Source organism: Dreissena polymorpha, chromosome 5 (assembly GCF_020536995.1).
Source record: "Dreissena polymorpha isolate Duluth1 chromosome 5, UMN_Dpol_1.0, whole genome shotgun sequence".
In the NCBI taxonomy this organism is placed as follows: domain Eukaryota; kingdom Metazoa; phylum Mollusca; class Bivalvia; order Myida; family Dreissenidae; genus Dreissena; species Dreissena polymorpha.
Window position 1 is genome coordinate 88,785,442 of NC_068359.1, and position 17,802 is coordinate 88,803,243.

At 38.0% G+C, this 17,802-nt stretch overlaps 2 protein-coding genes across 3 annotated transcripts; one reads left to right on the forward strand and one right to left on the reverse strand.

Annotated features, from left to right (window-relative positions):
• The first annotated feature begins 8,488 nt into the window (after positions 1-8,488).
• On the forward strand, positions 8,489-9,845 carry LOC127831443 (leukotriene B4 receptor 1-like). Its single transcript, XM_052356426.1, has 2 exons — positions 8,489-9,440; positions 9,802-9,845. The coding sequence occupies exons 1-2, from the start codon at positions 8,489-8,491 to the stop codon at positions 9,843-9,845; spliced, it is 996 nt and encodes a 331-aa protein (XP_052212386.1).
• Positions 9,846-13,454: 3,609 nt separating this feature from the next.
• LOC127832113 (uncharacterized) lies at positions 13,455-17,265 on the reverse strand. Of its 2 annotated transcripts, none has more exons than XM_052357349.1 (3): positions 17,148-17,265; positions 16,200-16,422; positions 13,455-15,596 (listed from the first exon to the last, which is right to left on the reverse strand). In XM_052357349.1, exons 2-3 carry the CDS (start codon positions 16,411-16,413, stop codon positions 14,755-14,757), a joined length of 1,056 nt encoding a protein of 351 aa, XP_052213309.1. In that variant the 5' UTR covers positions 16,414-16,422; positions 17,148-17,265; the 3' UTR covers positions 13,455-14,754. The 2 variants fall into 2 exon arrangements, with proteins under 2 accessions (XP_052213309.1, XP_052213308.1); XM_052357348.1 differs by lacking the exon at positions 17,148-17,265 and adding an exon at positions 16,679-16,910.
• Between the last annotated feature and the right edge of the window lie 537 nt (positions 17,266-17,802).

Consider the following 17,802-nt stretch of genomic DNA (forward strand, 5'->3'; position numbering starts at 1 on the left):
ACTATGGAAACGTATATGGTACACCCTGATACTGTGATGATGTCAACATTCTATGACGGCATGATATAAAAAAGGTGCCATGTCGTCAAAAATAACTCATCGTGTCGACTAAAACTACGATGGCAAGTCATTTTCAAAAGAGCATGACGCCTAAAATTATGTTGATTTGTCGACATAAGATAAGTTGTCAAGACTTAAAGAACCCGCATGTTGGCATCGGAGCCTAAATCTCTGAAGATATTTGAACCTAGCCGTCATGTAAATTTAACTATTTCTGTGTTGTTTACTGTATGACGGCATATATCTTGATGACTTGCAAGTAACATAATGTTGACATGGCGATATAGCTAAAGGAGTCGATATAATTTATGTGGACAAAGGGCGTTGTTTAAAAATTATGGAAGCGTATATGGTACCCAAATAATATGGTCATGCCGGATTAGTTTATATCGACTAACATTTTTGTTTTTATTGTGCTATATTGTTTTGTTTATTTTTGCTCATTTTAAGTTCAGTTTTTAACGCCAATTTTCTTTTGAGCGTACTTTAGTACTATCAGATGTAAACTTCATATTTGGTATGCATGTGTATATGTACAAGGCCTTTCCATACGCACACACATTTTGACCCTGACCTTGAACTTAGGGTCCGCGTTTGGGTTTCAAAATCTGCGTTATGGTTTCGAAAAATGCTCATAACTTCTATGTCGCTTCAGATGTAACCTTCATATTTGGTAAGCATGTGTATATGGACAAGACCTTACCATGCGCACAAATTTTTGACCACTTTGACTTGACCTTGACCTTGAACTAAGGGTCCGCGTTAAGGTTCAAGATCAGCGTTTAGGTCTCGAAAAAATCTAATAACTTCTGTCAAAGCATTTTTCGGGAGCATATGTCATCCTATGGAGACAGCTCTTCTTTATTCAACTTTAACCATTTCTATAATTTTCAAACCATTTGAAGGAAAGTACAAAACACTGTTATTCATGTCAATGTAATCATTCTGATTCGATGTGTTATTGACATTAATATTTGTATTTTTATGATATATTTTTCTCCAAATGATTGACGTTCAAATGTTGTTGTTTTTTTAGCTTTAACAATTTCTATAATTCTGAAAACATTTGAATAAAACTAGAAAACAATGTAATTCATGTCAATGTTAATAATTCTGATTCGATGAGTTATTGCCCTTTGATGCCATAGGCACTATAAGGTATAACCTTTTAGGTTTCTGCACTCAGCAGCCACTTATTGAATTTGTATTAAAAAATATAGAAGTGCCAAGATGCGTAAATGCTCACATATGTACATACATACATACATACATACATACATACATACATACTTACATACATACATACATACATACATACATACATACATACATACATACATACATACATACATACATACATACATACATACACGCACGCACGCACGCACGCACGCACACACACACACACACACACACACACACACACACACACACACACACACACACACACATACATACATACATACATACATACATACATACATACATACATACATACATACATACATACATACATACACACATACACACATACACACATGCACACATGCACACATGCACACATGCACACATACATACATACATACATACATACATACATACATACATACATACATACATACATACATACATACATACATACACACATACACACATACATACACACATACATACATACATACATACATACATACATACATACATACATACATACATACATACATACATACATACATACATACATACATACATACATACATACATACATACATACACACATACACACATGCACACATGCACACATACATACATACATACATACACACATACACACATGCACACATGCACACATGCACACATGCAGACATGCATACATACATACATACATACATGCATACATGCATGCATGCATGCATGCATGCGCGCGCGCGCACGCACGCACGCACGCACGCACGCACGCACGCACGCACGCACACACACACACACACACACACACATACATACATACATACATATTGGTCCTTTCAACGCCTATGTCAACAAATTGGCTGCCCAGTGTTTAGCTCACATAAGCTATTTAGTACTCATGGTGATATTCGATCGACCTGTGTCCGTTGTGAACCTTTGCCTTGTGAACACTAGAGACCGCATTTCTTGTCCGATCTTCATGAAACTTTGTCAGGAAATTGGTCCAAATCATACCTCAACTTAGTTCTAAACTGGTCATGTGGGGTCGAAAACAAGATCACTTGGTCAACGAATAAAGACCTTGTGAATACTCTAGAAGTCACATTTACGTTGCCAAAATGTGTGTAAATAATATGTCGCCTCTTGAATTCGAAAATGGTTCTGGTCGGTTGAAAACATGGCCGCCAGGGTCGGGTCAGTTTTCCGGACATGGCTATAAAATTACCTTCGAAGTCACATTTTTTTCCTTTCATGAAACTTGGTCAGTACATTGGTTTTATTTATATCATGGACGAGTTCGAAAATGGTCAAGATCGGTGGGGAATATGGCTTTCAGGGACAGGGGCAGTTTTCTCTATATGTATAGTTTGTTTGAAACTGTTTCCGTTCCGTCAAAAAAACATGGCCAGCATGAGGTCATTTTCCATATATTTTATGTAGTAAAAGAAGCTTGTGAACAACCTTAAAGTCACTTTTTTGCCAATCATTATGAAACTTAGTCAGAAAATTGGTATTATTGATTTTTTTTCAGACAAGAAGTTTGTACTGATAGGTGGGAGAAAAAATCGGCCGCCAGGGGATGGGGCAGTTTCTCTTTTTGTTTATAATGCAGGCATTTGAAAACTCTAGAAGTTTCAAGTTTAGCCCAATCTTCATGAACTTTGGTCAAAACTTTTGTTTCCTTGACAATTTTGAGTTGTAAAATGGTTCCGGTCAATCAGTATTAAAAACCATGTCTACCAGGGGGTCGGGCCATGTCTACCAGGGGGTCGGGCCATGTCTACCAGTGGGTCGGGCCATGTCTACCAGGGGGTCGGGCCATGTCTATCAGGGGGTCGGGCCATGTCTACCAGGGGGTCGGGAAACATGTCTACCAGGGGGTCGGGCCATGTCTACCAGGGGGTCGGGCAATGTCTACCAGGGAGTCGGGAACCATGTCTACCAGGGGGTCGGGAACCATGTCTTCCAGGGGGTCGGGAACCATGTCTACCAGGGGGTCGGGAAGCATGTATACCAGGGGGTCGGGAACCATGTCTACTAGGGTGTCGGGAACCATGTCTACCAGGGGGTCGGGAACCATGTCTACCAGGGGGTCGGGAACCATGTCTACCAGGGGGTGGGGTTAACCATGTCTACCAGGGGGTCGGGTAAACCATGTCTACCAGGGGGTCGGGTAACCATGTCTACAAGGGGGTCGGGTTACCATGTCTACCAGGGGGTCGGGCCATGTCAACCAGGGGGTCGGGTAATTTTCTATATATTCTTATATTAAATACATTGGAAGACCTTAACCTTGACTTGAAGTCAGCCTTTGTCATATAAATGTTCTGAAATATTTGCACACAAGTTTAACTCGTCTTTCTTTTCATATCATTCCCTCAGGTGAGCGATCCAGGGCCTCTTAGCCCTCTTGTTTGTGTTACTTGTTTTTGTTGTTTAAGGACATTTCATTAACTTTAGTTCATTTGTCTTACTTTTTCTGAATAAATACTGAAGAACAGACTGAAACTCATAAGCTGTTATGTTGTTTCATAAATCATCTTTTTAAATTTGATATTTAGAATTAGAGATTTATAATTTAAATAATCAGCTTCTATGCGAAGATTTGAAGCTCAACTTTTGTTAAATCTGAAATTGAATCATATTTTAATGCTCACCATTATAGTATCTGCTTGATACATCACTGCAGCTATTAAAGTGTTATCTTGAACGCGCTTTCCGGTCTTTAAAATGTAATATGTTTAGTTGTCTCTAGTTGAAAATGTGCATTTTTGTGAGGAACTAATTTGCATTAAGCCGAATTAAATACAAAAACTAACCTACTTACATCGATGACGCGAAGAAACGAGCGTTTCAATCCTTATACGTGTTATTACAATTATCAGGCTGCATGTGCATATGTTTTCAATGGTTTGGCAAAGAGACAATATAATTTTGGATTTATTCGTGCATGAATTTAGTAAGCGCCTCCTTTTCGACTGTGTACATGTCGCGAGTGGCATAATTAATCCAAGTAGTCCCACGCTCGATGCTCGATTTCCTCGTGCGCCTCGTGGAGGCAGCTCGCCCAGTCAAATGATATACCATAGCCAATCAGAATAATATACACTAGTGAAACATAGGGCCATTGTTATTATGTAATCAACTGCAAGAAAAATAAAGTGCCATTAAAGTCAAGTGTTACTTTTTATATTCGTCGTGAAATTTTTGTCGTTTTACAATGATGACTACACGTATAATTGGCAATCAAATGCATAATTCGCTTTCAATAACACATTAACACATTAATAATCCGGACACATTAACACATTAATAATCCGGTTGAGTATATATATATATATATATATATATATATATATATATATATATATATATATATATATATATATATATATATATATATATATAGGGTCAGACCATAGACCGATCTAGGTACGTGTATCACAAGTAGACACAACTCATATAAAACCAGACCGGCTCGTAAACAAATATTCAAATTTTTATGCCCCCGGTAGGGTGGCATATTGCAGTTGAACTGTCCGTCAGTCAGTCTGTGCGTCCGTCCGTCCGAAAACTTTAATGGCCATAACTTTTTCAATATTGAACATAGCAACTTGATATGTGTCATACATGTGCATCTAATGGAGCTGCACATTTTAGTTGTGAAAAATGAAGGTCAATGTCATCCTTCAAGGTCAAATGTCAAATATATGGCGTCTGTCCGTCCGAAAACTTTAACATACGCCATAACTTTTTCAATATTCAAGATAGCAACATGATATTTGGCATGCATGTGTATCTCAAGGAGCTGAACATTTTGATTGGCAAACGGTGAAGGTCAAGGTCATCCTTCAAGGTTAAATGTCAAATATATGCGTCTGTCCGTCCGACCGAAAACTTTAACATTGGCCATAACTATTTCAATATTGAAGATAGCAACTTGATATTTTGCATGCATGTGTATCTCATGAAGCTGCACATTTTGAGTAGTGAAAGGTGAAGGTCAAGATCATCCTTCAAGGTCAAATGTCAAATATATGGCGTCTGTCAGTCCGTCAGAAAACTAAAACTTTGTATGCCCCTGAAGGTTGGCATATAGTTTTTGAACTGTCAATCTGTCTGTTCGTCCGTCAGTCCGTCCGTCCGTTCGTCCGTCCGTCCGTCCGAAAACTTGCCCATAACTTTTGCAATATTAAAGATATTTGGCATGCATGTGTATCTCATGGAGCTGCACATTTTGAGTGGTGACAGGCCAAGGTCATCCTTCAAGGTAAAGGGTCGAATTTTGCAATATTAAAGATAGCAACTCGATATTTGGCATGCATGCGTATCTCAAGGAGATGCACATTTTGAGTGGTGAAATGTCAAGGTCATCCTTCAAGGTCAAAGGTAAAATATATGGCTTCAACCCGGCAAAGTAGGGGGCATTGTGTTTCACGAACACAATGCCCCTACTTTGCCGGGTTGAAGCCATTGACACAGCTGAGTAGGTGATTTCGCTTTAGTGAAAGTTTTGACGGACGACGAAGAAAGACCGATCACATTAACTAGCCCTGAAATTGATCTACACATAGCCCAATTTTGTGTCACATTTTAATAATTTTCCATTTCCTCATAAACGAATCATTTGACCATTCAAAAAAAATCAGATCGAATTGCAGAATGAACATTTATTTCAAACATGTACTATATACATGTACAATAGAGTTTCAGGAACAGAAAATCAAGTAAGAAAATACAAAATAAACATATCATATATTTGTGCCCGTGTAAATATTAAGTTTAAGATTTACAACAGTCATTTCGTTGAAAATATTGACGTTTGAAATGAAATGTTAATAAATCTTTTGAAAGAACCATATTGTGAAAGGAACATACCACAATTTACGAGGATTTCATAACTAAATGACCGCCATGTTTTCAAACAATAAGTGACGTTTCATTCATTCTATTGCAATCTAACAATGAAATGAAGAACATGATTAATTTGTTTTTGCCAAGTTTGCAATGTCTTTAAATGTGTACAACAATATGAGTGAATTTATTTTAGCAAAGAAAAAAACAACGTTTAACTACTTCATAATCAATTCCAATAACAAGAATATAAATTTTTTGTTGATCATCGACACATTGTAAATTAAATTCGAAACGAAACTTAATTGAACTAACTAAACGATTAAATTTGCAAAATATAACCACTTTTCTTTTATAAGCATATATTTTTGCATATGTATTAGTTACCATCCAATATTTCAGTCAAGGCCAAGAACAAAGAAGTCGCACTTTCAATCGATTCAGGAGTTGGCAGTTGCTCCCGCTGCATTTCACACACATGTTCTAGGACGTGTATGAAGTCATCTTTACACCCAAACTGCGGTTTCTTTACAAAGTATCTCTCTTGAATACGATCAATGGTTTCCAATTCGCAAGAAAGCCGAATTAAAAAATCTCGGGTTCCATACGCCTCAGGCTGCTAGTACATTACCGTCGGTATCCCATTTGGTGCTTCCATGTGTCTTTGCTGCCGAATCCGATGAGAATTCCATAGATGGGTACAAAAGTTCAAATCATGCTGTATTAATGGTATGAAACAGAATCTCAAGCATTCTAAATGTACAGGATCATCACTTCGAAGCAAGCCGCTGTCTACCATATCCTTAAAATAGTTCCTTCAAAACACAGTAAAACTGACTCTTAAATCTACCCCAAAACGTTCAATTCTTTGATAACCAGTGGATCTCCCAGTCATGTAACTGTTCATTCCAGACATGTTATCTCTGTCATTAAACCTAGACGCTATTTGCATAGCCCGTACCTAAACGTTTTCTGTCCCTGCATCGTCACGAACCAGACGTGGAACGCGGCCAATCCGTTTCACAAAGTTAACAAAGATGCCCGCAATAATTCGATGGTCATTATTCGAATAACATGCCTCCAGCCATAACATGCATCTGGAAAATCCATCAACCGCCCCGTGTATAACAATTCCAAAAGTCGTTAGCGTAACATACCCATCAATGTGTATAGTAAAATTAGGGCCTTTATTGGTATAGACTATGCGTCGCATGCGATGTGCAGACCTGAGAGCAACACCCTCAGGATCAAATACCTTCAATACACACCTTTTTATTTCTTGGGTTACTTTGACATTTGTGATTGTGTTGACCAGTTTCCAAATAGTTTTATAACCGCATTCAGCCATCCCTCTTTTATATACTGAACGAATCGCTCGTATAACGTCTGGAAGAGGAGACGATGCGTTGCGTCTTTTTAGCCCTAATCTTCGCAGTATACGTTTCAGTTGACTCAAACTGAGAGCAGTGTTGTGTAGGAAAAGCAAGAATCCACATATACCCAGACGCGTATAGCCCTGTTTGTGATAACGCGAAATCCAAACATCCTTTTCTTGATTTGAAAGTACAGCTACCGATGAGTCAACATATATTAGTACCACTTAGACACAACTCTGCAATATAAAAAAGTTGTGAGTCGTTAAACACACGTTTTGCATGTATTAGTTAAGGAGAAATATCTAAATGAATCAATCGAGATTTAAGCTCTCGCAATGCTCATAAAACCCAACGAATACATTAATGTGTATTATTTGCAAACAGTGTATGTTATTTTTACGTTTATACCAAGCATTTCTGCTGTAAAAATGGACTGTCTGAGGTCTTGCGTGTTTCGAAAGAATATACCAGAAACTAAAATTCTGGTCGACGCCCGGAAGTCATGAACCAATGTTGCAATAATGTGATGATGTCAAAATTCTATGACGACATGATATGAAAAAGGTGTCATGGCGCAAAAAATAATTCATCTTGTCGACTAAAACTATGATGGCAAGTCATTTTCACAAGAGCACGACGCCATAAATTATGTAGATTTGTCGACTTAGATCATGTCGACCAAATATATTTTCGGGAAAAGCCGGACACATTTACGTCGAGACTTCAACTTAATGTCGTTATGACGAGTAAAATTAAGGTGGGAAAAGCTACAGAACTATAACGACATACCATGTTATTTCACAGTAAGTCGATATAAATTATTCCGGCATGACCACATTATTGGGGTGTACCATATACGTTTCCGTAAAGAGGTGTGAAATAAATCTCATATTAATAAAACCTGATATTATTATTATGTCAGCTAGAATTGTGCTGACATCTTTAACTCCTTAGTATCAACAAATAGAAATAACAACAGCACGGTCAGACTGTCAGAATATTATTCTACAATGGCAGACGACAACGTGACCACAACACGTTGGCACGTGACAGAAAACACAACAAACGTGGAAGTCACGCGCCGGCAGACTTTAAGCATCTTCATTAACCTCCTCCTGCCTCCCGTGCTAACTACCGTAGGTGTCACGTGCGGTGCCATGACGATCTTGACCATGCGCACTAAGTACTTTCGGCGGGTGTCGGCGTCCGTGTATTTGAAGACCGGTGCGCTGAATGACATTTTAGCGTTGCTTATTTTGCTCACCGCTCACTGGCTGTATTTGAACCAGCCGGGAGCGTTCGTCAGAACGGAGTCGTCGCATCTCATGTGCAAGTTTTTCAACTTTTATGGAACCGGAAATATAGATTTTGGAATGCTTCTGACCGTGGCGATGACGACAGAACGCGCTCTCTCCATAGCGTCTCCATTTTGCGTCGCAAAGTATCTCTCCGTGAAGCGGGCATGGCGAATAGTGCTAGGAATTCTGTGTGTGTCTGTCCTCAAGAACAGCCATTTTCTTCTAGCGTCTGATCTGGTACCGGAAGGCCGCACCGATCGGCTGTGCGACACATTCCCGGAGCGAATCGGCCCTGGGTACGAAGCTTTCCTGTACGACGTGTGGCCCTGGATTCACGTGACCTTTGTGATTCTGTGTGGCATAACGCTGGTGGTGAACAACTCCGTGATTCTGTACTTCGTGTACCAGTCACAGGCTGACAGGTTCTCAGGCGGTCAAACCTGGCGCCACCTGGTTCCCATGCTTATAGGGGAATCGATGTTGCTCATAGCGCTGACGTTTCCGTTTACGTTACACCTCGCTCTTCTCGCCATCCGGATAAAGTACGACTCCACCATCTACACGGATCCTCATAAGGCGTCGGCGGAGACGCTCGTGTTTTCGGTGACATTTTACATGCTCTACTCTAACAAGTGCGCGAACTTCTTTATGTTCTGTGCTACCGGTAGTCGGTTTAGGGATGGGCTCACTTCCGCTCTGTTGAACTGCGTTTATAAAAGGAAAAGTCGAACAATGTTGTTCTCCAAAGAGAAGGCGAAACTAAGCAAAATTTATGCCAATAAAGTCCATCGTTTGCAGTTGTTCAGAACCGATATTACCGCGACTGAATCGCCAGAAAGGTATACAATAACTGAGACACTGGAAGCTTCGAAAATAATAACTGAAAGTGCTAAATTGATTTTAGATCCGAGGTTACTAATTGAATCATCCGTGGAAACTCGTTCAATTCGTCATAATAAACACACAAGTGAACATAGTGGACACAATCAGACAGAGGCACTTGAAAACTGCTCTGATACAACCAGTGACACGAAAACAGGGCACATGGAGGACCAAGTTCAGAGAATGAACCCAAGTAAAGTAATAATGGTACACAGTAATACAAGCGGCCAAGATCAAAATGGTACCTCGGATAGTGAGGTTGCTTGTGAATCAATCCAACCTAATAGTGTTAAAAACCCTAACGTGCCCTTAGAACCGAAAGAAAATTGTGATACAACACCAGCATCATTTGAACAGATTCGCAATAAGGATCCTATTGTTTCGTACGAACCCAACACTAATTGTGAAGTTATACCACTGCGCGAATTAAAATACATCGAGAAAGGAGTGAATACTGTCGCCATCGAAGGCGGAAAAGACTTTAACTTACTCGTGGGCATGAGCTTTTGCGATAAAGAAACGCAAACCAATCCGATTGAATCTACTGAGAACAGAAATAAAGAGAACGTATGTCAGAAAATACAACTCGGTGACGACTTATTTTTGAGGAAAGAAATGAATCATGCTACAAAACAAACAAATGAAGCATACTCTTTTTATATATGAAATATTAACATGTAAAACTTGTATATATGTACAGTAGGTTATTGAAGTAATCGAATAGTACTATATTATGTTTTTATGTATAGGGCCGACCGAATTAATTGCTGTTGTCGCTTTATGACGCCATTAAATGGTGTTGTCTTATGTGGTAAATTTGTTGTTTTTGTTATTTTTTGAGGGAGATGGTGGTGGTAGGTACGTAGCAAAATTAAAAAAAAACAAACAACAACAACCTACACACAATCAGAACAACTTTAATACAAATACATATACAATCGATTAGATTAGCCCCTGATTCACGGGATTATAACATATGGGCCTTGCTCTGTGAAAAGGGATTTTAATGCATGTGCGTACGGTTTCGTGCCAGATTAGCATGTACAGTCCACACAGGCTAATCAGGGACGACACTTTCCGCTTGTATGGTATTATTCGTTTACAGAAAGTCTATATTTAGAAAAAATCCAGTTTAGGCAAAAAGTGTTGTCCCTGATTAGCCTGTGTGGACTGCACAAGCTAAACTGGGACGACACTTTACGCACATGTATAAAAAAAACTTAATCACAGAGCACGGCTCATATCTATATATGCACAAGAATGCACTTCTCATAAAGATGCATCAAGGACATGGTGAGTTGCTCAGTAAATCCTCGATACATTAACATAAACAATGTATTTAAGCCGTGATCTATGAAAAGGGGGTTAATTAAATGTGCGGAAAGTGTCGTCCAATATTGACCTGTGCGGACAACACTTTCCGTAATTTGTTTACCAAACTGGATTCATGCTGAGAAGATACTTTCTTTTCTTAAGCATTTCAATTTATTATGTTTATTTTTAATTCCTGAACTTTTAAATGCAATGTGTTCAATATGTCAATTAAACATTGAGTGTATATTTAAGTCTCTATAACGCTCAAAATAAACGAAAATTTCGTGAAGTATTTCGTAAAATAAAGTTAACACCTTAACAATCAGTGTTCCCTACAGCAATAACCAAAATTTCAACGCTAGATGTGGTATGATTACATAGATTTTTGTAGATACAAAATGCTCGTTTTTATTTATTTGTGGCCACAATTTATTCCCGCGAATATATCTATTCATACGACACACGAACATCATCTTAGTATGCAAAACAATAATAACAAGAAATATCTTTAAAAAAAGATATACGGCGTTGATTGTGGTCGATGTTTATGAACGATCAAAAGTTATCTCTATGAGATAAAAAGTAGCGGATGCCTTTTTTCTGCGCAGTTCTTAGCTACATCACAAGCAAATCAATTACGGGGTGTTGCGCCAGATTTCGTGGCTTATTTTGCTCTATGTGATATTATTACTCAGATATCTATATTAACAGAATAGAAAAACACAAGAAACATGAAAATAAACGAGTGCATATAGGTCAGCCGGCAATACTCGAATCTTATTTAATTACATAATTATAGTATAGTGAATTATTGTGCTCATGCTTAATAAACTGGTCTAAATGGATAAATATTTCTTATTAATTTTATCAAAATTGGTCCTTACCATGCAAATGTTGAAAACATATTAAAAATCGATGATTGACATACCACAATAATATCGCCGAATATCTTTATTTAGTATCTTTCTGATCAAAACAGACTTCAAGTGCACAAAGTTTACGAGACGACGTTTATATAAAGATTTCTGCAACTGACCGCAAACTGACCTTGATACCTTGCGGGTTGAAATGCAATGCATTAAAGTTAGGTAACAATTCTGCTGCTGAAAACGACGGCTTGTTTACGCCAACTGTACACGACCAAGGCAACAGCTGTGCCTAAAATATTGATATATCGACAAAGCGAATAAACGAACTATTTACTCCATCAGACAAAAATAGCATAGATTCTAATTTTTTCCTTCAATGAAAAGATCGCAACCCCTTCTGCGAACTCCGGTGATGAACTGTATATAAACTCTGACTTTCACACACTGGCCGCGAATTGACCCGAAACCTCGCGGGTTGAAATGCAATGCAAGTAAGTACTAAATATGAGAATATAGCCTTTAGTATAAACGCTTTTGCGCTGGTAATTCTCTGAAAATAAAAGGTGAACGCACAAACTGTATTTATGTCGAAAATTGATTGTAAAACTTTTCTATCGATTGAGCCTTTTCATTAGAGATAAAATTGTTTAATGCAGTAAAACAGTGTTACAAAGACGCGGATATGTTTCCAATGTTCTGGTGTTATACTCAAATCAGCCAATGGAATAAATAAAGTGTATTCATTCGTACCCAGCCGCGGGAAATTTTATTTGAATATCATTGGACACTTACGAAGGTCAAGTCAGGGTGAAAAGCTGGCTTAATACAGCTTACGCCGAAAAACGAGCATTTTGTATCTACAAACATCTATTTTACCAGACCACATCTGACGTTGAAATTCCGGCAATTGCCATAAGGAACACTGATTTTTAATTGATTAAGTATATTTAACGAACAATTGTACGAAATTTTCGTTGATTTTGAATAGTAATGTTACTTTAACCACCGAAGGTATCTAATTATTGGACATTGTTCGATAAGTTGTTCATGCCTAACGGATATTTTTGAATAACTTGTATACATGGGTAATCATTAAGGTACGTGATAATTCGCGTAATGTTTATCGTTATGTGCATTTTTAATGATTTAATTAACAGTATTTTTTCTTCAAAACATTATAGGCTATATATATATATATATATATATATATATATATAGCCTATAATGTTTTGAAGAAAAAATACTATATATATATAACCACCCGATATTACTGGATAAAAGGCAAGTAAAATAATATCTACCAAGTTTAGAAGTTTAAAAGGGTTTAAGTAAGGAGTTAAGTTAAAGTTATGGATCTCCGGCCAGTGAGTAAATGTGATTGTTAAAAAATGGCAATAGTTTAAATACCAACAAAATAAATATGAACAGTTAATGGTCTGTTTTGGTAGACACATTGCACGACAACGTTATTAAGCGAAATGAAGTGTGATTCTGTGAAATGATAGCATAACAACGAGCACTACATGCATAAGTACGCGAAGTAAACATACAATAACGCTGAACAAGACATAACAACACAATATAAATGTATTATACCGCTCAATTAAGGCATGAAAATATACAACAACATTCGTAATAACGCTAAATGAACGGCGTAATATAACGGCAAATATTTTAGTTTTATGCTGATCAGGGCGTAATAATGCTAAATAAACGCAAAGTAAAGGTACCATGTATATAAACGCGCAATGAAAAGCATAATGCTTTCCTTCGTATTTATTGTCACGCATTTAGCGTATTTTACCGGATACTGCAATTACAACGCTTTTGCATTTCAATGTTTCTTTTTTTAAATAATAACTTTACCAATTAGAATTAGTGCATTCATTAACAAACATAATAACATAACACAATTAACATAACTAAACATAGATATTCAAACAGTTACTGTATGTTTCTATTATAACAGGCAGTAATAAAAGAAAAAAAGGAAAATGTGATAAAGTTGTGAGTGTTTTATCAACACTTCTTGAAGCAGTGCATTTTAAAAGGACATCAGTTCTAATGGAACAGAACTTATTTTTTTACTGATCATTTTTGTGTGAAATGCATTCAATTATGTTTTTGTTCGAAACGGTGTGAATGTAATACACACTATTGCCGCTTGGTAAGGAAGGCTAGCTCCTGGTAGAGCGCTCTACTACAAATGAGCCGTGCTCTTTGAAAAAGGGATTTAATGAATTTGCATGCAGTGTCGTCCCAGATTAGCTTATCAGGGACAACACTTTCCGCTTTATGACATTTTTTGTTTAAATGAAGTCTCTTAGCAAAAATCCAACTAAGGCGGAAAGTGTCGTCCCTGAATAGACTGTATGGACTGCACAGGCTAACCTGGGACGACACTTTACGCACATGCATTAAGCCCGGTTTTCTCAGAACGCGACTCAAATCATATGTTCGATCCTCTGCCCGGACACATAACTTGTGTGTTCAGTAATGGTTGGCCATGAAATCCTCGCTACGGCCACTCCGAACCCAAACCACTGATTTAATTAAACAGAACATATGTCAGTGAAAGGCATACATATGGACACTATGTACTGGTTAAAACCAGTTAAGAGAAAGTTGATCAACGGACCGCCGTGCTTTTACTGAATTACTGTCGAAATCGGCGAAATTCAAACTAAATAAACACATAAATGTTGAGTACAAATTTGTATAAGTCATGTACTATACGTCAGACGCTGATGCGTGAACAGAAACTTTACACAATTGCATAACACCGTTACATTTTGACTGATTTCAATGTGTTTTTATGGTTATCGATACTGGATTAATAATCAAAACGATATATTAGAGCTGTTTTAATTAAAATAGTCCCACCCTTTTTGTGTCTAAAACTATCGTCTTTATTCATCGTCTGTGTGAAAGCGCCTGTGTTCCTTGCCAGCTTTTTACGCTGCCATTACCACGATTGTATGGATCGTACCCTGACACTGGTGAATACCGTATCGCACTTCCGGTTGCACGACTTCCGGTATCCCAGAATTCCCGATTTATCAAATATTTCGGTTTGCGGTACTCTACAGTGCCAGAAAAGCTGCGGAAAGATTTCGGTGTTGGAGATCGTCCTGCCAGAGACACTTCCGACATCCGGGCATTTATAAAATCATCTTGCGCTTTTTCAAGAAAATGCGATTTTTTGCTCGTATCTGTTACTCTAGATGCACCCATTACTGTATCTATAACAGAAATGTTCCCAGCATCAAGTTGTGGTAAACTGAATTTTGATTTTACGCGTGTGACGTCAGCATCGGGAATGGATTTCGTTTTTTCGCCTTCTTTTCCGTTGGTAACGACAGTTTTTCCATTTGTCGACCGGATATCTGGCAGTTTCGTATCCACGGTCTGAAGTCTAGGGTGGTCGGGATCTTCATACATGTCCCGCAATAGTTTTAGTTTGTGAGTATTGGGTACGTAAGGATGAAATGACTGCTCAGTTCCGAATGTGTCTTTCGCGGTCGGTGAATTTTCAGAAACGTAAGTTTTTAAGCCTTTCGGAATTCTGTGAAAACTTCCAACGGTAGTCTCCGATGAGGAGGTCGTTTCGGACACTAGGTCACGTGCCTGGCGTGGTGTACGGAGATAGCCGAACTCTTCCAAACGAGGCTCTCGATGCTGTTGATAATGCGACTTCATTTGACGGGAACTGCCGAACCTTTTACCACAGACATTACATGATATTGGTTTCGAACCTGTAAACAGGTTCAAAACAGGGTCAAAACAGTTATTTATTTCCACAAACATTTCAGAAAAGGGTCGGAAGGTAGGCCAAACTTTGTACCGGTAGCCTTTAATATTAAAAACATATTCCTGCTTTGTGCAATGAGAAAACTGCTCCAAATCTATTTGCAACATATTTTTCTTAATATTTTAACGCTAATACAAGTTTGCGAATATGACTTAACGAAGCAAAAGGATAGAAAAACTCAGTCTAGAATACCTAGATTATCATTAATGTGCGTTATTCTTGTTTGACGCAAACACACAGTACGTAACTATGAAGAATGTAGTTAATTTTAAATTGTCTTTTATATACATGCACACATGTGACCGGTTAGAAAATTGTTATTTTACATCCAATTAAGTTCCGTCGTTCAACAAATGTCCATTCATAATCTCGACATAACAGCATGCGACACGTTCAATTGAGCCTCGTTGTGGAAAAACTGGTATTAATGTAGGTGCGTAAAGAGTCGATAAAGACAAGCATGTGCGGTCTGCACAGGCTAATCTGGGACGACACTTGACCCACACACATTAATACCAATTTTCTCTGAACGCGGCTCTTTTTATACCTGTGTGATTCAAGGCTACGTGTTTTGTGAGCTCGCCGGCGTTCGAAAACTGCTTCCCGCACGTCTGACAACTGCGCATACGAAAATCTATGTTTGCGAGTGAGCTCTGGTAGGTCGGGATCAGCTGTCGTCTGCTGCTTGTCTCACTAAAAGCGAAAGCGTCACGCTGTCTTCTTGACAACGTATAATGGCCGCTTCCGCTTCCATGCGACATGTTCAGCTACTGCGAAGGACACCATTACACGAATTTTATATTTATAAATTAACATCTCAGACGAAAGATTTATTAATAAACCTTTAATGAGAATTATTTCTGCGCAGGCTGAGTAATGAAACGTACTTACCAGATTAAAGAAAAGTCTATCTAAACATTCGCATTTCAATATTGTACCCTTACGCGTTATTTAACTATGAGTACCGTTTAATAAAGATAATTCGTATATTAGCTTTATCACAAAAACTTTTAAATATCAACGCACTTGTAATATACGAGTACACTCTGCTATTTTTAAGTGCAACCGCAATTCACAATTAAACCATTTATCTCCAGTGGACTCTCCCATCCTTCTAAATTGCATCAATTTATTTCCAAAATTAGTGATGCCAAGTATATTTATTTCTATATTTAGAATATTTCTTACAGACATTCCTTTAAGCAAACAGCGCACACCCTGATGAGACGCCGCATCATGCGGCGTATCGTCTGGGTCTACGTTGTTTGCCAATGCCTTTTTTTCTAGACGCTAGGCATAAATGGGTTAAACAAGGTCGGATTAAAATGAGGGTATGTCAGTTGGAATTTAAACATTTCTTCCTCGTAGTTGTCTGTCAAACAAGACACTTGATAATGTAGGACAAAACATTCGACACTTTTGAAATTGACACGGTTTAAAGGTATATATCTCTAACACGTTGACGTATATTTATAAAAGTAAAATAATAACATACATCATATTTTTCCGAAAGTATTGTTATTAAATGACGATTCGTTGAACGCGCTCTACCGTTTTTTAATCAATAAAATCCCTTTGCATATTGGTGGTGTCTTATTTCTGCCATATCGTTCTTGCACAACAATGACAAATTAACCTGCCGAATTTACAAATAAACGTTCTTGTGGTCTTGGCGTGTCCGCTTTATGCGACTTTTTATTCCGCCTACACGCAATAATGTAAAATCAGAGGCGACTGCACGCTTTTAGTTTAGATCCGCAATAACGACATTACGGCATAGGGGCCTGAATCTCTCGTTCTTTCACTCATTCTTTGCTTGTCGGCTCGTATGATCTATCGTTGTGAGCTCTTGACGTGTTTGAAAAAAAGACAACACGGCTGTAAGCTAGAACGACAAGAATAGCAACCGAAACGATAATTATGACATATGTCGCTCTTTCGAGTCCAAGTGATAGCGGATTTGAAGCGCGCCGACACGAAAGAACGATAAATGTCACAATGGTCGTTTCGGCAGGTATACTTTACGTTCTTTCGTGTCGTAGCCATTAAAACCCGCCCACACAACGGAATGATATTGCATTAATCGGCCACAAAACATAGTTATTTATGATAAATCTTAATCCTGTAATAAAATTACTTTTTTGCTCCGT

What these genes read in the sequence shown, in the direction of transcription:
- LOC127831443 (XM_052356426.1), top strand. Translation starts at nt 8,489, where the DNA reads ATGGCAGACGACAACGTGACCACAACACGTTGGCACGTGACAGAAAAC. An exon ending in CTTTATGTTCTGTGCTACCG is followed by an intron (nt 9,441 to 9,801) that starts GTAGTCGGTTTA and finishes TGATACAACCAG; the next exon opens with TGACACGAAAACAGGGCACA.
- LOC127832113 (XM_052357349.1), bottom strand. Translation starts at nt 16,413, where the DNA reads ATGTCGCATGGAAGCGGAAGCGGCCATTATACGTTGTCAAGAAGACAG. An exon ending in CGTAGCCTTGAATCACACAG is followed by an intron (nt 15,597 to 16,199) that starts GTATAAAAAGAG and finishes ACCTGTTTACAG; the next exon opens with GTTCGAAACCAATATCATGT.